Source organism: Phytophthora cinnamomi (genome assembly GCF_018691715.1).
Source record: "Phytophthora cinnamomi strain GKB4 chromosome Unknown Contig0, whole genome shotgun sequence".
In the NCBI taxonomy this organism is placed as follows: domain Eukaryota; phylum Oomycota; class Peronosporomycetes; order Peronosporales; family Peronosporaceae; genus Phytophthora; species Phytophthora cinnamomi.
The window spans coordinates 4,350,037-4,370,849 of record NW_027150933.1 but is presented as its reverse complement, the minus strand read 5'-3'; the positions used below and the strand labels follow the sequence as shown (position 1 = coordinate 4,370,849).

Here is a 20,813-nt window from a genome sequence, read left to right as displayed (position 1 = left end):
AAGGTTTACTCGAAGAGAGCGAGTGACTCTCTTCGAGCTTTGGTAGATTCAGGCGCGTCGAACAACTTTGTTCGACTACGAAGCCTGTCGAGACTTGACTTCGAGGAGGTAGATACACCTCGAAGTCTTCTGGAGGTACGACTGGCAACAGGTGCCATCGTAAAGACCGAGAAGCGCGTCGTGAACGTGCGCTTCTCGTACAAACAACGAGTGTTTGTCGAACACTTTATCGTCCTGGACCTGGACGATAAGTTCGACGTGGTAATGGGCATGCCGTGGCTTGCACGGCATGATCCGGTGATAGACTGGAAGAAGCGCACGCTCGTGCGCTTCGGACGCGACAGCGGAACAGAGTGCGATGGCCCTGTTACCGCGGCTCACCAGTCGAGACAGCGCTTAATGCTGCTGTTCCGGAGTGCCCAAGAGGTGCGCGAGGGCGCTGATCTGTCTGCTCAGATTGCACAACACTGTGCCAATCCCAAACTGAATTAGATTCTCACTAATGCTACGTTCTCTGTGTGTCTGTGTCCTAACTTGAACTTCGGAGGCGAGCTTCCGGGGGATCGGATCCCACCGGATCACTTCCCCCTCCAGCTTGGTGCGTGAGCACTGTAGACGAGCGGCTACACCGCGGGTGTTGCCTTCTTCCGGCGGCCCTTCTTCGGCACCGGCAACGCGGTAGCGACCGTCGGCAGGCGGTCAGCCAGCGCGTCCAGGGCCGCCGTCATGTGGAGTCTGTCGGGGTCGTCGGGTTTCTCATCGACGAAACGGGCGAAGAGGACCGGCACGTCCTCTTTGATGACCTCAGCAGGCTCCCAGGAGGTCTCGACCTCGTCCAGCCCAAACCACTTCACTTGCAGTTCCCATTGCTGCGTGTCGGGGCTGAGCCGACACGCTCTGAGGGCCTCCACCAGGTGGCCACCTTCTCCATGAATGGCCTGCTCCGTAAGTGCTTCGACCTGGCCGCGCGCAGCCTCACGGTAAAGCTGCAGCCGCGCGGCATGGCGAATGGTGATGGCGTACGGCTCGATAAGGTCTTGAACCTCAAACGTGTAGTCGTTGAGGGCCCGCACGATCCTCTTGGGTCCCCGCCAGACCAGCGCCAGTTTGTTACCGCTTTTGCCCGTGGCCGTCGCGGCCAGGACAAAGTCGCCCTCGGTGAACCGAGGCAGCGTGACACCTTGACGTCGAGCTACACGCTCTCGAGCAGCGCGCTTGCGTTTCTCACTCGCAGCAGTCATCTCAGCATGCATGCCGTCCAGTGCTGCACGCACTGTCTCCAGGTGCTCCCTCACCTGGGTATCGACCCTGTCGACCGTCGTGGTCACCGCTTCTCGGGGGTGCAGAATGCTGGCCAGCTGTGCTCCTCCTGGCAGCGCTGTAAAAGCTGTCAGCGGCGACTTGCCGTTCAGCCTATCGGCCGGCATTTGGTTCAGTGCCCCCTGGACTACTGGTAGCACCCGTGGCCAGTCCTCGACGCGTAAGCGACGCTCACTCAGCAGCGCTTTGACCGCCTTCAAGACCTCTCGGTTCACCACTTCCACAGTGCCATTGGCCCACGGTGTGTAGGCCGTGGTAAAGTGGTGGTGCGCCCCTAGGGCGCGCTGCAGCTCCGCGATGACTTGGTTGCGGAAGTGGGCTCCTTGATCGGAGACCCACTGTCCGACGACACCGAACCGCTTAGACCAGGTCCAGCAGCGACTGGTAGACCTCATCACTTGTAGCTTGGACGCAGGCCACCAGCTCTACATAGCCGCTCATATTGTCCTTGAGGACAAGGACGTACTGAGACCCCCGGCGCCTTCCGCTATCGACAAGAAGTCGAAGTGCAGCGGCTCGTTGGGCTTGGTCGCCCGCAACGTCTCGCCCAGCGGCCGGGGGATCTTCCCTGCCGCCGTGGCCATGCAGTGCATGCACTCGCTGACGAACACCGCCACGTCCTTGCGCAGCGAGCGCCACGAGAACAGGTCCTCTAGTGCCCTCGCCGTGGTCTTGGCTCCACGATGGCCGGCTGCACCAGCATGCGCGACTACATATAGCCGTAACTGCAGCTCCACAGCATCCTCGGTGATCCACACGCGCTCGTCCGCCAGCAAGAAAAGCTGCCGGTCATCCGACCAGCACAGCGGCGGCTGGCTTGGCTCCATCGAGTCCTTGGCCGTTCTCGCAAGCTGGCCCCCCCTGATCTCGTCCTCACTTGGCCACACGAAGTCGACAGCCTCGAGTGGGCTGACGCGCTCAACGGCCGTCAGGCTTGACATCCTAGCACCGGTTGGCGCTGCCGTAGGCATCTTCGTGGCGCACCAGCGACTCAGGAGGTCGCCCCACACGTTGGCCTCGCCCGGCACGTGTTCAATAACGTAGGTGAAGCTCAGCAGTGATAGCGCCCATCGCTGCAACTTGTCTGCCTGATAGCGAGCCATCGCAGTGTCAGGCCCGTACGGTGCGAAGATGTAGACGAGGTTGCGATGGTCCGTATACAGACGCAAACCACCAGGACGGAGAAGCAGGTACTCCAGCCTGCGCGTCGCCTCCACAATGGCGTACGCCGCCTTCTCGATCGTCGGCCAGCGGCTCGACGCTCCCACAAAGCGCCCACTTAGGAATGCCAGGGGGCGATGGTGCTGCTGCTCCAGTGGCAGCTGGACCTCACCAGGCTCCAACTGCGTAGCCACGGCTCACCACGAGTCCTGGCTGGCGTCGGTATACAGGCACACCTCAGCTGTCGGGCTCGGGGGTGCCAGCGGTACCATCTTCAGCAGCGCAGCTTTCACAGCGGCAAGGTCCGCGAGCTGCGGGTCGCCCCAGCCGATCTGGTCCAACGGGAACTTGGCGAGCTTGACCTTCTTCCACGATCCTGCCGCCTTCATCGCCTCCTCCAGTACGGCATACAGGCCGGCTGTGAGGCGGTTGTACTCTGGAATGCTCTGTCGCATCCAGTTCACGGCGCACAGGAACTGCTGCAGATCGCCAGCCGTCTGCGGCCGCTGCATCTCAACGAGTCCTTGCACGCGGTCGGGGCAGTGGCGTACGCCAGCAGCGGACACCATCTTACCGCACCACTTGACTTCAACCTCGAAGAAGTCACACTTCTTAGCATGCAGCTTCAGCCCGTAGGCTTCACACCTGGCCAGCACCTGGTCCAGCAGCTGCAGCAGCTCGTCCGAGGACACGGCGTAGCCTAGGATGTCATCTAGCCAAGCTAGGATGCCGTTGTCCAACAGGTCGCCTAAGATCTCCTCGACCACTCCCTGGCAGTACGCCACAGCGTCGGTGGCGCCCATCGGCACGCGCATCGGCGTGTACATGCCGCGGTGGGTGATGAATGTGAAGAGCTCCTGCGAGTCCTCGTGCAGCGGCAACTGCCAATACCCCCGGAACCAGTCCAGGGCAAAGAACACCTTGGCTCCTTCCAAGGCGCCGAGGACGACCTCCAGCACGGGCATGGGCCACGGCATAGCCTCCGTGCGCTCATTGACGCCTCTGGTGTCAATCGTCATTCGTGGGTCGGCCGTCGGATCCGAGTCCTGCTCCTTCTTGCGGACAATCCGCGGCGCCGACGCCCAACGGGAGCGGTGATTCAGAAACACCAGCCCGAACTCCAGCGGCTTGGCCGTGTGGCGGTCAAGAAACGCTCTGTCGTCCGGTGAGTAGCGCCTTGGCTGCGCCTTCGTGGCCTGCGCGTTGACCTTCACGCGCACTTGCAGCGGCGCCACTTTCACCGGCGGGTCGCGCCCAAACTCCAGACGAAAGCTGTCCTGGCGTCGCAGCAGGATTTCCCGCAGTCGCTTCACCCCCTTCACGGACAGACCCTTCGCTCGCGCCGCCGCGAGCTTCGAATCCAACATGTCGTGCACGGCTGAGGAGTCATGCAACCGCAGCGATGGCAACGCCGTGCGGGTTTCGTGTTGCTCTATAGCATCAGCGTTCTCGGTGGCCGCCGCGTGGGCTCCTGCTGGCACGCGACTCAAACGCGAGTAGCCGCCAAGCGTCTTGAAGGCCAACACTTGAGCACCACTTGAGGACAGAGACAACTGCCAATAAGCGGGCGTGGGGTTCTTCGTCTTGAAGATGGTCTCCGGCGAGTCTATGCCGCCGTGCACCGTGTCGCTGCCACCCCAGTCCTGGTCGGTAGGCGCCGTGTTGTCCACGAGTCCCTCGAGGGCCATTGTGTCCAACGCGATGTCTCTCGCGCGCGTCTGCATCCGGCACATGCGCTGGAGCGCCGTTGTCTCGGTGTCGTCCCCCACTTGCTGTTTGTCACCAAGCTCCCACTCCGACTTAGCGCCTCGGGCACGCACGAGCAGCTCGTCGGCCGAGTAGCCGAGCACGGTCATGATGGGCCGCCCCAGTGTGAAGTCCAGCGACGTGTTGCCGTCTTCCACCAGGCAGGCCAAGTTCCTTAGCATCAAGGGTCCGGTCGACGTAGCCAACTCCACCTCGCGGAACGTTACTGCCTGGTGGACGACGAAGTCCTTGCCTCCGATCGGCGACAGTGTGCGAGGCGGAATGTCCGCCAAGAAGACCGGTGTTCCGCGGGCCTTGATGGCGTCCACGACGCCCTGGGCGACCAACGACTCGTCGTCCCCCGTATCGAGGAGGAGAGCGTGGACTTCCAGTCCATCCACCCGCGCTCCAACTGCGCCTGATGGCTCTGTCGCTGCCGCAGCTTCATGGCCAGGCTCGGCCACGGTCTCGACTCGACGCAAGGTAGTTGTAGGAGCCGCGCGCCGCGCGCGCAGATCCGCCAGCAGGCGTTCGGCCTCGCCGGGTTGGGTATTTGGGCAGCCCAGGACTTGATGCTGCGTCGAGCCACACTTGAGGCAGGCGCCGCGAGGTCGTGCGGCGCCGTCCGGCTCTCCTTGTCCGACAGGCGAGCCTCCAGCTCTGCCACCAGGACCACCTGCCCCTCCACGTCCACTCCGACCACCTCCACGTCCGCCGTTGCTGCGTCCACCGGTCCGGTTATTGGCGTCGCCACCGGCTTGACCACTACCACCGGACTGCCAGGCGCTTGTATCGCCACCGCCACGACCTCCGCCGCTTCGCCCGCCAGAGTGGGCAGCGCTGGTACGACCGCCGCCCCGTCCGCCAGAGCTGCTAGTGCTGGAGCGGGCAGCAGCTTCGGCTGCCTGCTCCCAGGTCATGAAGCCCCGCATGAGCTCCACGACGTACTTGCAGAAGCCGATGGCGTCGTTCTTCAACGGCTTGAACTCCTGCAGCGTCAGCTTGGTCGCCACGACTTCCCGGAAGCTCACAGGTTCGAGAGCCTTCGTCAGGTAGCCGACCAGGCGGCGCTGTTCGTGCTTGAACGCCAGGTCCGTGACGTTGAAGCGGTTGAGGATGGCCTCCATGTCGGCCTGCAAGTGCATCATGCGGCTCTCAGGCTCCAGCCACTTGGTCTGCATCTTGAGGGACTTCATGGCCGTGTCGATCGACGCGTAGTCCACGAAGGTAGGCACCAGAGCCTGGCGAAAGTAGTCCTTCCACTGCTCCTCCGTGATCGTCTCGGGCAAGGCTCCGCTGAACTCCCAGCGAGCGATCATGCGCCGCGTATCTGTCTCGATACACGCGCTGACGGGCATGGCCAGCGCTACTGTCCACTCCGTCTGCAGCGCGTTCACCTTCACCAAGTAGCCCTCGTACTTGTACATGAAGTCGCGCCGAGCTTGCATGGTGCGCCCCGAGTACATCGGGGGCTGTGGTAGCGCCGGCGCCGCCGCGATCCTTCCATCCCTTGGTCCTTGCCTCGGACTCGCCGTAGGCATCTCGGCGTCACTCGCACTGTGGCCTTCGTCGTCTCTGCGCTCGAAGGGGTTGGGGATCAGGATCTCCAGGTCTGCCGGACGCGAGGGGGACGGTGCGCTGTCCAGCCGCATCGCCGCCGTACGTTCGGCCAGCCGCTCGTCCGAGTCGGCCATCTTGTCAGGCGTGTCTTCGTGTCACGCGGAGTCTGCGCCTGCGCAGCACAGTAACTAAAGTCGACTTCGATCTGTCTGCTTAGATTGCACAACACTGTGCCAATCCCAAACTGAATTAGATTCTCACTAATGCTACGTTCTCTGTGTGTCTGTGTCCTAACTTGAACTTCGGAGGCGAGCTTCCGGGGGATTGGATCCCACCGGATCAGGCGCACACAAGCGAGACCCACGTCGGCAATGCTGCCGACGTCGGAAGATGAGGATGTGTCGGTTCCGGGAACCAACACCCACGTTCAAATGTGTAAGGGACAGTCCCTGACCCGAAGAGGTCAGGTCGACGACGACGCGTCGGCTCCGGGAGCCGACGCCCCCTCGGTCATGAGGGGCTCCGCCAATGAATGGCGTCGAGGTGACGAAGGCGTGTCAACTCCGGGAGTTGACGCTGCAAACAGTGCGGACGGTTGCAAACGTACCGCACTGACGCAATTTGCATGCTGTCGTGCAGCCGGGCTGCACGACGAAGCGCCATGCGATCAAGCCGGGCTTGATATCGCGCGCCCGCAGACAGGGTCTGCCGGCGAAGGGACACATTACCGTGCAGCCGGGCTGCACGCCAAAGCGCCATGCGATCAAGCCGGGCTTGGTACCGCGCGCCCGCGGACAGGGTCCACCGGCGAACAACTGTCCACGGCCGGGCCTGGACCAGAAGAACAACTGTGCGGAGCCGGGCTCCGCACAACAAGAAGACGGTGCAAGCGGAGAACGCTGCACAAGTCTCGGTCCGGGACCGAGACGCAACAAGAGCAGTCTGCTGGGCAGACTGCGGTAGTGACGCCGAATGTCAAGACGCTAAGCGTTTTGACGCGCACCGATACCGGTTTCCAGTATCGTGAGATGGAACTCGCTAATCCTCCGACGACGGCGTCGGAGTTGACTTCGCTTCCAGTCATGAGCTGGAAGCGCTTCACGCGCGATTTGCACGATGGACGCATCGAGCAGGTCTGCGTTCTTTCGAACAGCGAAAGAACGGAGAGCGAGAGCGAAGAGCTGAGGCAGCTCTTCATGGGAAGTACCACTGAGAGTGAAGACACTCTCAGTGCGAAGACGAAGCGAAAGCGCTTCGAGGAACAAGGCTGGGACTCGCTGAAGTCGAGTCCCTATTACGAATTGTTGAGGGAGTACAAAGACGTACTCCCAGAAGCGATTCCTGCGGAGCTGCCGCAGGATAAAGGCATTCAGCACGAGATTGATCTCGTGCCGGGAACGAAGTACTGTGTCACGCGGCAGTGGCCACTGCCGCGAGAACAAGTGAAAGCGATCGACGACTTCTTTGAAAGTCGTCGCAAAGCAGGACAAGTGCGGGAATCAAAGTCCCCGCACAGTGCTCCGACGTTCTGTGTCGAAAAGGCACAGGGCGGATGGCGCATCGTTCATGCCTACAACAAGCTGAACGATGCGACGGGACCGGCACAGACGCCGATACCGCGAAAAGATGTTATCATCGATTCGATGGCCGGGAGCACCGTTTACAGTGCTCTCGACTTGCGAGACGGATTTTATCAAATCCTAATGCGTGAGAGCGACATTCCTCTCACGGCAGTGAGCACGCCAAGCGGCATGCTCTCCGAGTGGCTAGTAATGCCGCATGGGCTTACGAACGCCCCTGCGACTTTCAACAGGTGCGTGACGCACTTGTTGCGCTCGGTGCGCGACTTCGCGCCGAGCTACTTCGATGACGTGTTCATCCACAGCCGGGCTGTGGACGGGAAGACCGACATAGAGATGCACAGGATGCATCTCTGGAGGCTACTTGAACTTATGCGAAAGCATAAGCTCTACGTGAACCTGAAGAAGCGAGATACCCGTCCTCGGGCGTCTCGTAGGGAAAAATGGTACCCAGAAAAGGTCAGAGTGATTAATGAATGGCGAACGCCTTCAAGTGTCAAGGAACTGAGGCAGTTCCTTGGCTTGGCCACGTACTTGTGCAAGTACGTGGAGGACTACGCAGGCAAGATCCGCCCGCTGTCACAGCTTCTCAAGAAAGAAGCTGTGTGGAATTGGACAACCGATTGCCAAAAGGCATTCGATGCAGTCAAGCGGGGCTTGACTGAGGCACCGAGCTTGGCAGTAGCTGACCAAGATCGTCCATTTCACGTCGTATGTGACGCATCCGACTTTGCAATCGGATGCGCGTTGATGCAGCACGATCACGAGGGCCGTGATCGTGTCGTCTACTACCAATCGCGTCAGCTGAAGCCAGCTGAGCGCAACTATCCGGTGCATGACAAGGAACTCCTTGCCATGAGGTATGCACTCGCAAAGTTCCGAGTGTATTTGCTTGAGAGTAGACCATTTGTGGTCTACACCGACCATGCATCACTGCGCACCGCAGTGAAGTCGCCACATATCACAAAGAATGGCGAGATGGCTCTCATTCTTTGCGGAGTATAACTTCCGGGTCGAATACAAACCCGGAAGATTGAATGTGGTGGCCGACGCGTTATCACGTCGGCCGGACTATGCAGAAGCTGTTGACGTCAATGCCATTGACGCCATGCGATCGAGCAAACCCACATCATCGCTGTTGGATGATGTGAAGGCCGCGGACGCGTACGCGCACGACGCGGACGCGAAGCTCTTGCTGGCCTATGGCACAACACCTTCTGACAAGTCCCGTCAGAAGCTGCCCAAGCACCTTCGAGCGCGTGCACACCGCTTTCGTGTGCACGACGGACTGCTTCTTTATAATGCAGTCGACGACAACGCAGACCGCGTTGTCGTGCCAAATGACCATGACCTGCGACTCAGGATCCTGTACGAATATCACGATGCCCCGACTGCGGGACATCTCGGACGTGAGAAGTCACACGTCCTTCTCACGCGCGACTTCTACTGGCACCACCAGTATAAGTGGGTGCGCAAGTACATCCGTGCTTGCGAGGTGTGCCAACGCGTCAAGCCTGCGCCATTCGCGCAGGCTCCGTTACAATCACTACCGCCTCCGTCGGAGTATTGGAAGTCCATGTCTTTGGACTTCATCTTTGGTCTTCCCCCGGATAGCGGAGGGAACACCGGTGTTGTGGTCTTTGTAGACCGCTTCAGCAAGATGGTACATCTTGCTGCGGTGCCAGCAGAGGTGACCGCGAAGCAGACGGCCCGTCTGCTCGTCGACATGGTGTTCAAACACCATGGCATGCCATCCGACATCGTGTCGGACAGAGACCCGCGCTTCACAGCGCACCTGTGGCAAGAAGTGTTTACACTTCTTGGGAGCCAGCTTTCCATGTCGACTGCGGATCATCCACAGACGGACGGTCAAACCGAGCGCGTGAATCGCGTGCTCGTCGATATGTTGAAGAGCTACGCTCACTCGTTCCAATACTGGAGCGAGTGCTTATCGATGGCAGAGTTTGCCATCAATAACTCAGTGCATGCCTCGACAGGGCATACACCGTTCTACGTGAATGCCATGCGGCATCCACGTCTACCGAGTTTACTCGGAGTGATGGCTCCCACTTTAAGTGGGGGAGGATCTACGACTGCAATACAGCAGCCGCAGAAAACCGCTGACACTTGCACAGTGTCAGCTGCAACAATGGACAAACCACATGAGTCTGCGCAGGGCGCAGACTCCCCCCAACAACATGGCTTAACGACCACGGGTCTGCGCAGGGCGCAGACACCGCAAAGAACCACGCAGAGGCCGGGCCTCTAGCGGAGAGCGAGCTGAATGACTTCAGCTCGGATGCAATCAGTTTCATCACCAAAAGACAAGCCGTGATTCGGTTTGTCCAAGACACAATAGCAGCTTCTGTTGATCAACAGAAGCTGAACGCAGACAATGCGGGCAGAAGCAACACAAATGAATTTAAAGTTGGTTCATTAGTTTTGTTAGCTACACAAAACCTGCCTAGACATGCAGTTTCGGATTTCGGAGCAAGCAAGCTTGCTCCGCGCTTCATCGGGCCGTTCACTGTGTTGGCACGGCACGGCAACGCATACACGCTAGACATACCGTCTAGCATGCGCCTCCATCCGACCTTTTACGTCGGACGGCTGAAGCCATACCTGCAGCACGAGCCATCTAGCTCGGCTGACCCGAAGCCTCGGCAGGAGTCGAGGCAGAAGCGGAGGACTTGGCCTCGGCGACGAGCAGCCTCTCCTCCAGCGCGTCCGCGCGCTGGAGTAACCCCTTCATCTGGGTCCCCAGCTCGACCTGGATATTCGAGGCGGTCTGCGAGACCGCCGCGACTTGGGCCTTCTGGTTCGCCAGCTCCTGTTTTAGGGCGGCGAACTCAGCGCCCTGCAGACGCTCCACGACGGTCACCCGGTCGTGGAGAGGCGCATACTGATCAGCCCGGGGCTGATCATACCCGGGGCGTGTTCCCACCCCCGCCACCGCCGATCCGTGACGCCCGCGGCTCAACCCGCTGGATTGTTGAGCGGATTGTTGACCATAGTATCCCGAAAACGAACCCTCAAGGGGCTCGTTTTCGTATTCGTTGGAGAGGATTTCCTCCCCATCGAGATACATGGGAGCCGTGGAACGTCTTGCTGGAGGACGTTCCGGAAATGGTGAGGGCGTACGAAGAGCAGTACGCGCTGGCGCAGCGGAAGTAACACGAGCGCTGCGATCATCGCTAGCGCCCGAACCCTCGCGTGCTAAGAACTTAGCACGGAGCTCTTTGAGACTCTCGGGCGCACGGAACGACGTGTACCCGTTCAGGTCGCGGTCGCTCAAGCGGACCGCGCCTGGGAAGCACTTCGTGCGCAGAAAGCCCTCGGGCACAGCGCACGGCACATTTGCCTCCTCAGCAGCAACATGAAGTTGCTCCAGCTTTCCACGCTTTGAGTACGTCTCGAAGCGATCACGCGCTTGCTTAATCCGATCATGGTAAGCACTCGGCTTCTTGTTGAAGTTCTCAACAAAGGCGTTCCAGCTTTGACAAAGTGCCTGCCATTCGGGCACTTTGCTGCGAGAAGAGGTCTTCTTGCTTTGAAACCATCGGGCTCATGAAAGAGTCCGATGTAGTAATCGCGCCTTTGATGCGTTTCCGCATCAAAGTGCAGCTCGGCAGCCACAGCGTCATCTTTGATGGCGCTGCATACGTACAGCGGCACCTCATTCGGAGGTACCGAGTTCCCATACCAGTCCGCGATCTCGGACGCGGACGGCATCCATGGATCGCGCGCTGCAGGCGCAGCGCGCGGAGAGCCTTGAGCTTTAACATCACGCGCTGCAGCAGCAGCGCGCGGAGTACTGAGAGCCCCAGCGGAAGCGAGTGGGGTATCGCTCTCAGTACGCGAACGCTTCGAACTCGAAGCGTCCGATTCGTCCCCTTCACGCGGGCGAACGTTCTTGGCGTGAGGGTCGAGCGATTCGCTCGACACTGAGTCTTTACGCTTTGAGGGCGAGTCCTCCTCGCCCTCCATGTCTTCATCGTCGTCGTCGAAGTCGACGACGTCACCGTACTTCGCCTTCTGGCGTTCGAAGTAGTCGTCGATGGAAAGATGACTCCCCATCGACTTTGCGGACTTCTTCTGAGGCGCGCTCATCGTTGAATGAGCGCGGATTTCTTCTCCAAACGCGGAGAATTGACGAATGGTCAATTCCAAAAGATTGACGTGCGGGGACCCCGCGCGTCTAACCTTAAGGGGGGGATGGTGTAACGGGGTTACACGCACAAGTGGCTTGCAGCCACTTGTGAATTTAACAGATAGGTTATCTGTTAAACGTTTTTTGGATACTTCCTCACCTTGGTGTAAGACACACCAATGGATACATTGAAGTGGACCACCACAATGAGTGGTCCACACATACCCAAAGATCCTATTGGTAGAAAGCAGCATCTTTCTACCAATCAGAGACATGCATATTAGCGGGGCTCTGACAGCCAGCCGCTGTCAACCCTTTCATAGATGATAAACAGTTTTAGCAGATTTTAGAGGAAGATCAATTTACAAGCAATACAGTTCTCATTTTACCTCAAACTAGCTACTTGGAGTCTTGTCTAAAGTTAACTTATATTTGTGTATTCAAATATAATTAACCTAAGTAATTACTAAGTACTTACGCTTTCTCATACACGTTGCGCAACGTGTAAGCTAAAGTAGTGAGTCAAGTTAGACCCACTACACCTGGTAGCACTTCGTAGTCCGTCCAACGACCGACTGCTTGACGTTCGTACGAGGAGTACGAACGCGGAGCTGAGAACCACATGAGCACGGAGGTGCCCATGGAGGGCTCTAATACGCCTGCAACGCATGTTGCACGCGCTGACTGCCCCCACCTGTCGGACCCAGAGTGGGAGGCCCTCCAACGACTGTCAACAGTCATTGGAGAAGCGGCGATAGCTACAATGCTGCGTACACTATCGCCGACGGAGCAGCATGGTGTTGCTCTGGGGTTCATCATGAAGGAGCAGCGTGACGCTGCTTCCTCAGTGACGGCGTCGTCAGGGACGACACCGCGTGCTCAACCATTAAAGTTGAGCGTAAGCAATTACGTGGGAAGAGAGGGCGAGCCTCTCCTCCGATGGCTTGTCGAACTCGACACAGCCATAGCGGCTCGACGCATCGTCGACCCGCTGTCGAAGGTCGCGTTCGCCATGTCCTGCCTTGGCGGACGAGCGAGGGGTTGGGCGTACGGACGCCGACTCTCCGATCCTACGTGCTTCAGCACGTACGAGGTGTTCAAAGAGGAGCTCAAACAAGCGTTTGAGCCCCCGCAAAACGAGTTCAGGTCGAGGGCGGAGTTCCTCGACCTACAGCAAGGTAAGCATGACGTCCATGCTTACGCGCAGCGCGCACGATATTTGGTATCAAATATCGTGACTAACCCGATTGACGAGGCGACCAAGGTCGTCACGTTCATGAAAGGACTTAGAGATGGGCCCGTGAAGACCTATCTCTTCCGAGAGTACCCGAGTACTCTCGAAGCTGCAATCACTCTTGCCATGCAAGAAGAGTTTAGCCTGCGGCAGGCTAAACTCCATGTAAACGTACCGAGGCCGCAACCGCGCCCGGTAGCGAGGACGGGAGGTCCGGAGCCAATGGACCTCTCGAACGCAACAACTGCTGGTTACCAGCAGCAGGGAGGTAACGTGCGATGCTTCCGTTGCGGAAGGATCGGTCACTTTGCACGGGAGTGCACAGCTCCCATGCCCCCTGGAGGCGGCCGTCGTGGCGATGCTAGGCATCGCCGCGGACCAACAAAAAACGTGAACATCCAGTAGGCGCGGGGCGCCCTACTGGTAATGCAGTCACGCGTGCCGACATTGGGCACGCGACACTGAGGACCGCACTCCCCAGTGAGACCAGATCTCGCTGCAAGAAGCAAGATGACAGGCCGAACCTAGTCATCTTGAAGGTTTACTCGAAGAGAGCGAGTGACTCTCTTCGAGCTTTGGTAGATTCAGGCGCGTCGAACAACTTTGTTCGACTACGAAGCCTGTCGAGACTTGACTTCGAGGAGGTAGATACACCTCGAAGTCTTCTGGAGGTACGACTGGCAACAGGTGCCATCGTAAAGACCGAGAAGCGCGTCGTGAACGTGCGCTTCTCGTACAAACAACGAGTGTTTGTCGAACACTTTATCGTCCTGGACCTGGACGATAAGTTCGACGTGGTAATGGGCATGCCGTGGCTTGCACGGCATGATCCGGTGATAGACTGGAAGAAGCGCACGCTCGTGCGCTTCGGACGCGACAGCGGAACAGAGAGCGATGGCCCTGTTACCGCAGCGCGCGCACCAGCAGGTACGCGCGGCTCACCAGTCAAGACAGCGCTTTATGCTGCTGTCCCGGGGTGCCCAAGAAGTGCGCGAGGGCGCGCACAAGTGAGACCAACGTCGGCAATGCTGCCGACGTCGGAAGATGAGGATGTGTCGGTTCCGGGAACCAACACCCACGTTCAAATGTGTAAGGGACAGTCCCTGACCCGAAGAGGTCAGGTCGACGACGACGCGTCGGCTCCGGGAGCCGACGCCCCCTCGGTCATGAGGGGCTCCGCCAATGAATGGCGTCGAGGTGACGAAGGCGTGTCAACTCCGGGAGTTGGCGCTGCAAACAGTGCGGACGGTTGCAAACGTACCGCACTGACGCAAGTTGCATGCTGTCGTGCAGCGGGGCTGCACGACGAAGCGCCATGCGATCAAGCCGAGCATGATATCGCGCGCCCGCAGACAGGGTCTGCCGGCGACGGGACACATTACCGTGCAGCCGGGCTGCACGCCAAAGCGCCATGCGATCAAGCCGGGCTTGGTACCGCGCGCCCGCGGACAGGGTCCACCGGCGAACAACTGTCCACGGCCGGGCTTGGACCAGAAGAACAACTGTGCGGAGCCGGGCTCCGCACAACAAGAAGACGGTGCAAGCGGAGAACGCTGCGCAAGTCTCGGTCCGGGACCGAGACGCAACAAGAGCAGTCTGCTGGGCAGACTGCGGTAGTGACGCCGAATGTCGAGACGCTAAGCGTCTTGACGCGCACCGATACCGGATTCCAGTATCGTGAGATGGAACTCGCTAGTCCTCCGACGACGGCGTCGGAGTTGACTTCGCTTCCAGTCATGAGCTGGAAGCGCTTCACGCGCGATTTGCACGATGAACGCATCGAGCAAGTCTGCGTTCTTTAGACAGTGAAAGAACGGAGAGCGGGAGCGAAGAGCTGAGGCAGCTCTTCATGGGAAGCACCACTGAGAGTGAAGACACTCTCAGTGCGAAGACGAAGCGAGAGCGCTTTGAGGAACAAGGTTGGGACTCGCTGAAGTCGAGTCCCTATTACGAATTGTTGAGGGAGTACAAAGACGTACTCCCGGAAGAGATTCCTGCGGAGCTTCGGCAGGATAAGGTCATTCAGCACGAGATTGATCTCGTGCCGGGCATGAAGTATTGTGTTAAGCGGCAGTGGCCACTGCCGCGAGAGCAAGTGAAAGCGATCGACGACTTCTTTGAAAGTCGTCGCAAAGCTGAACAAGTGCGGGAATCAAAGTCACCGCACAGTGCTCCGACGTTCTGTGTCAAAAAGCCACAGGGCGGATGGCGCATCGTTCATGCCTACAACAAGCTGAACGATGCGACGGGACCGGCACAGACGCCGATACCGCGAAAAGATGTTATCATCGATTCGATGGCCGGGAGCACCGTTTACAGTGCTCTCGACTTGCGAGACGGATTTTATCAAATCCTAATGCGTGAGAGCGACATTCCTCTCACGGCAGTGAGCACGCCAAGCGGCATGCTCTCCAGTGGCTAGTAATGCCGCATGGGCTTACGAACGCCCCTGCGACTTTCAACAGGTGCGTGACGCACTTGTTGCGCTCGGTGCGCGACTTCGCGCCGAGCTACTTCGATGATGTGTTCATCCACAGCCGGGCTGTGGACGGAAGACCGACATAGAGATGCACAGGATGCATCTCTGGAGGCTACTTGAACTTATGCGAAAGCATAAGCTCTACGTGAACCTGAAGAAGCGAGATACCCGTCCTCGGGCGTCTCGTAGGGAAAAATGGTACCCAGAAAAGGTCAGAGTGATTAATGAATGGCGAACGCCTTCAAGTGTCAAGGAACTGAGGCAGTTCCTTGGCTTGGCCACGTACTTGTGCAAGTACGTGGAGGACTACGCAGGCAAGATCCGCCCGCTGTCACAGCTTCTCAAGAAAGAAGCTGTGTGGAATTGGACAACCGATTGCCAAAAGGCATTCGATGCAGTCAAGCGGGGCTTGACTGAGGCACCGAGCTTGGCAGTAGCTGACCAAGATCGTCCATTTCACGTCGTATGTGACGCATCCGACTTTGCAATCGGATGCGCGTTGATGCAGCACGATCACGAGGGCCGTGATCGTGTCGTCTACTACCAATCGCGTCAGCTGAAGCCAGCTGAGCGCAACTATCCGGTGCATGACAAGGAACTCCTTGCCATGAGGTATGCACTCGCAAAGTTCCGAGTGTATTTGCTTGAGAGTAGACCATTTGTGGTCTACACCGACCATGCATCACTGCGCACCGCAGTGAAGTCGCCACACATATCACAAAGAATGGCGAGATGGCTCTCATTCTTTGCGGAGTATAACTTCCGGGTCGAATACAAACCCGGAAGATTGAATGTGGTGGCCGACGCGTTATCACGTCGGCCGGACTATGCAGAAGCTGTTGACGTCAATGCCATTGACGCCATGCGATCGAGCAAACCCACATCATCGCTGTTGGATGATGTGAAGGCCGCGGACGCGTACGCGCACGACGCGGACGCGAAGCTCTTGCTGGCCTATGGCACAACACCTTCTGACAAGTCCCGTCAGAAGCTGCCCAAGCACCTTCGAGCGCGTGCACACCGCTTTCGTGTGCACGACGGACTGCTTCTTTATAATGCAGTCGACGACAACGCAGACCGCGTTGTCGTGCCAAATGACCATGACCTGCGACTCAGGATCCTGTACGAATATCACGATGCCCCGACTGCGGGACATCTCGGACGTGAGAAGTCACACGTCCTTCTCACGCGCGACTTCTACTGGCACCACCAGTATAGTGGGTGCGCAAGTACATCCGTGCTTGCGAGGTGTGCCAACGCGTCAAGCCTGCGCCATTCGCGCAGGCTCCGTTACAATCACTACCGCCTCCGTCGGAGTATTGGAAGTCCATGTCTTTGGACTTCATCTTTGGTCTTCCCCCGGATAGCGGAGGGAACACCGGTGTTGTGGTCTTTGTAGACCGCTTCAGCAAGATGGTACATCTTGCTGCGGTGCCAGCAGAGGTGACCGCGAAGCAGACGGCCCGTCTGCTCGTCGACATGGTGTTCAAACACCATGGCATGCCATCCGACATCGTGTCGGACAGAGACCCGCGCTTCACAGCGCACCTGTGGCAAGAAGTGTTTACACTTCTTGGGAGCCAGCTTTCCATGTCGACTGCGGATCATCCACAGACGGACGGTCAAACCGAGCGCGTGAATCGCGTGCTCGTCGATATGTTGAAGAGCTACGCTCACTCGTTCCAATACTGGAGCGAGTGCTTATCGATGGCAGAGTTTGCCATCAATAACTCAGTGCATGCCTCGACAGGGCATACACCGTTCTACGTGAATGCCATGCGGCATCCACGTCTACCGAGTTTACTCGGAGTGATGGCTCCCACTTTAAGTGGGGGAGGATCTACGACTGCAATACAGCAGCCGCAGAAAACCGCTGACACTTGCACAGTGTCAGCTGCAACAATGGACAAACCACATGAGTCTGCGCAGGGCGCAGACTCCCCCAACAACATGGCTTAACGACCACGGGTCTACGCAGGGCGCAGACACCGCAAAGAACCACGCAGAGGCCGGGCCTCTAGCGGAGAGCGAGCTGAATGACTTCAGCTCGGATGCAATCAGTTTCATCACCAAAAGACAAGCCGTGATTCGGTTTGTCCAAGACATAATAGCAGCTTCTGTTGATCAACAGAAGCTGAACGCAGACAATGCGGGCAGAAGCAACACAAATGAATTTAAAGTTGGTTCATTAGTTTTGTTAGCTACACAAAACCTGCCTAGACATGCAGTTTCGGATTTCGGAGCAAGCAAGCTTGCTCCGAGCTTCATCGGGCCGTTCACTGTGTTGGCACGGCACGGCAACGCATACACGCTAGACATACCGTCTAGCATGCGCCTCCATCAGACCTTTTACGTCGGACGGCTGAAGCCATACCTGCAGCACGAGCCATCTAGCTCGGCTGATCCGAAGCCTCGGCAGGAGCCGACGCAGAAGCGGAAGCCTTGGCCTCGGTGACGAGCAGCCTCTCCTCCAGCGCGTCCGCGCGCTGGAGCAACCCTTTCATCTGGGTCCCCAGCTCGACCTGGATATTCGAGGCGGTCTGCGAGACCGCCGCGACTTGGGCCTTCTGGTTCGCCAGCTCCTGTTTCAGGGCGGCGAACTCAGCGCCCTGTAGACGCTCCACGACGGTCACCCGGTCGTGGAGAGGCCCATACTGATCAGCCCGGGGCTGATCATACCCGGGGCGTGTTCCCACCCCCGCCACCGCCGATCCGTGACGCCCGCGGCTCAACCCGCTGGATTGTTGAGCGGATTGTTGACCATAGTATCCCGAAAACGAACCCTCAAGGGGCTCGTTTTCGTATTCGTTGGAGAGGATTTCCTCCCCATCGAGATACATGGGAGCCGCGGAACGTCTTGCTGGAGGACGTTCCGGAAATGGTGAGGGCGTACGAAGAGCAGTACGCGCTGGCGCAGCGGAAGTAACACGAGCGCTGCGATCATCGCTAGCGCCCGAACCCTCGCGTGCTAAGAACTTAGCACGGAGCTCTTTGAGACTCTCGGGCGCACGGAACGACGTGTACCCGTTCAGGTCGCGGTCGCTCAAGCGGACCGCGCCTGGGAAGCACTTCGTGCGCAGAAAGCCCTCGGGCACAGCGCACGGCACATTTGCCTCCTCAGCAGCAACATGAAGTTGCTCCAGCTTTCCACGCTTCGAGTACGTCTCGAAGCGATCACGCGCTTGCTTAATCCGATCATGGTAAGCACTCGGCTTCTTGTTGAGGTTCTCAACAAAGGCGTTCCAGCTTTGACAAAGTGCCTGCCATTCGGGCACTTTGCTGCGAGAAGAGGTCTTCTTGCTTTGAAACCATCGGGCTCATGAAAGAGTCCGATGTAGTAATCGCGCCTTTGATGCGTTTCCGCATCAAAGTGCAGCTCGGCAGCCACAGCGTCATCTTTGATGGCGCTGCATACGTACAGCGGCACCTCATTCGGAGGTACCGAGTTCCCATACCAGTCCGCGATCTCGGACGCGGACGGCATCCATGGATCGCGCGCTGCAGGCGCAGCGCGCGGAGAGCCTTGAGCTTTAACATCACGCGCTGCAGCAGCAGCGCGCGGAGTACTGAGAGCCCCAGCGGAAGCGAGTGGGGTATCGCTCTCAGTACGCGAACGCTTCGAACTCGAAGCGTCCGATTCGTCCCCTTTCACGCGGGCGAACGTTCTTGGCGTGAGGGTCGAGCGATTCGCTCGACACTGAGTCTTTACGCTTTGAGGGCGAGTCCTCCTCGCCCTCCATGTCTTCATCGTCGTCGTCGAAGTCGACGACGTCACCGTACTTCGCCTTCTGGCGTTCGAAGTAGTCGTCGATGGAAAGATGACTCCCCATCGACTTTGCGGACTTCTTCTGAGGCGCGCTCATCGTTGAATGAGCGCGGATTTCTTCTCCAAACGCGGAGAATTGACGAATGGTCAATTCCAAAGATTGACGTGCGGGGACCCCGCGCGTCTAACCTTAAGGGGGGATGGTGTAACGGTTACACGCACAAGTGGCTTGCAGCCACTTGTGAATTTAACAGATAGGTTATCTGTTAAACGTTTTTTGGATACTTCCTCACCTTGGTGTAAGACACACCAATGGATACATTGAAGTGGACCACCACAATGAGTGGTCCACACATACCCAAAGATCCTATTGGTAGAAAGCAGCATCTTTCTACCAATCAGAGACATGCATATTAGCGGGGCTCTGACAGCCAGCCGCTGTCAACCCTTTCATAGATGATAAACAGTTTTAGCAGATTTTAGAGGAAGATCAATTTACAAGCAATACAGTTCTCATTTTACCTCAAACTAGCTACTTGGAGTCTTGTCTAAAGTTAACTTATATTTGTGTATTCAAATATAATTAACCTAAGTAATTACTAAGTACTTACGCTTTCTCATACACGTTGCGCAACGTGTAAGCTAAAGTAGTGAGTCAAGTTAGACCCACTACACCTGGTAGCACTTCGTAGTCCGTCCAACGACCGACTGCTTGACGTTCGTACGAGGAGTACGAACGCGGAGCTGAGAACCACATGAGCACGGAGGTGCCCATGGAGGGCTCTAATACGCCTGCAACGCATGTTGCACGCGCTGACTGCCCCCACCTGTCGGACCCAGAGTGGGAGGCCCTCCAACGACTGTCAACAGTCATTGGAGAAGCGGCGATAGCTACAATGCTGCGTACACTATCGCCGACGGAGCAACATGGTGTTGCTCTGGGCTTCATCATGAAGGAGCAGCGTGATGCTGCTTCCTCAGTGACGGCGTCGTCAGGGACGATACCGCGTGCTCAACCATTAAAGTTGAGCGTAAGCAATTACGTGGGAAGAGAGGGCGAGCCTCTCCTCCGATGGCTTGTCGAACTCGACACAGCCATAGCGGCTCGACGCATCGTCGACCCGCTGTCGAAGGTCGCGTTCGCCATGTCCTGCCTTGGCGGACGAGCGAGGGGTTGGGCGTACGGACGCCGACTCTCCGATCCTACGTGCTTCAGCACGTACGAGGTGTTCAAAGAGGAGCTCAAACAAGCGTTTGAGCCCCCGCAAAACGAGTTCAGGTCGAGGGCGGAGTTCCTCGACCTACAGCAAGGTAAGCATGACGTCCATGCTTACGCGCAGCGCGCACGATATTTGGTATCAAATATCGTGACTAACCCGATTGACGAGGCGACCAAGGTCGTCACGTTCATGAAAGGACTTAGAGATGGGCCCGTGAAGACCTATCTCTTCCGAGAGTACCCGAGTACTCTCGAAGCTGCAATCACTCTTGCCATGCAAGAAGAGTTTAGCCTGCGGCAGGCTAAACTCCATGTAAACGTACCGAGGCCGCAACCGCGCCCGGTAGCGAGGACGGGAGGTCCGGAGCCAATGGACCTCTCGAACGCAACAACTGCTGGTTACCAGCAGCAGGGAGGTAACGTGCGATGCTTCCGTTGCGGAAGGATCGGTCACTTTGCACGGGAGTGCACAGCTCCCATGCCCCCTGGAGGCGGCCGTCGTGGCGATGCTAGGCATCGCCGCGGACCAACAAAAAACGTGAACATCCAGTAGGCGCGGGGCGCCCTACTGGTAATGCAGTCACGCGTGCCGACATTG

At 58.2% G+C, this 20,813-nt stretch overlaps 2 protein-coding genes across 2 annotated transcripts; both read right to left on the bottom strand.

Annotated features, from left to right (window-relative positions):
• Positions 1 to 623: 623 nt before the first annotated feature.
• On the bottom strand, positions 624 to 2,147 carry IUM83_02258 (DNA/RNA polymerase; the record flags this gene model as incomplete). The annotated part of the gene is made up of 2 exons (XM_067926161.1): positions 624 to 1,642; positions 1,787 to 2,147. 2 exons carry the CDS (start codon positions 2,145 to 2,147, stop codon positions 624 to 626), a joined length of 1,380 nt encoding a protein of 459 aa, XP_067800635.1.
• Positions 2,148 to 2,678: 531 nt separating this feature from the next.
• IUM83_02257 (CRN2-like protein) lies at positions 2,679 to 5,921 on the bottom strand (the record flags this gene model as incomplete). Its single annotated transcript, XM_067926160.1, has 1 exon — positions 2,679 to 5,921. One exon carries the CDS (start codon positions 5,919 to 5,921, stop codon positions 2,679 to 2,681), a length of 3,243 nt encoding a protein of 1,080 aa, XP_067801082.1.
• Between the last annotated feature and the right edge of the window lie 14,892 nt (positions 5,922 to 20,813).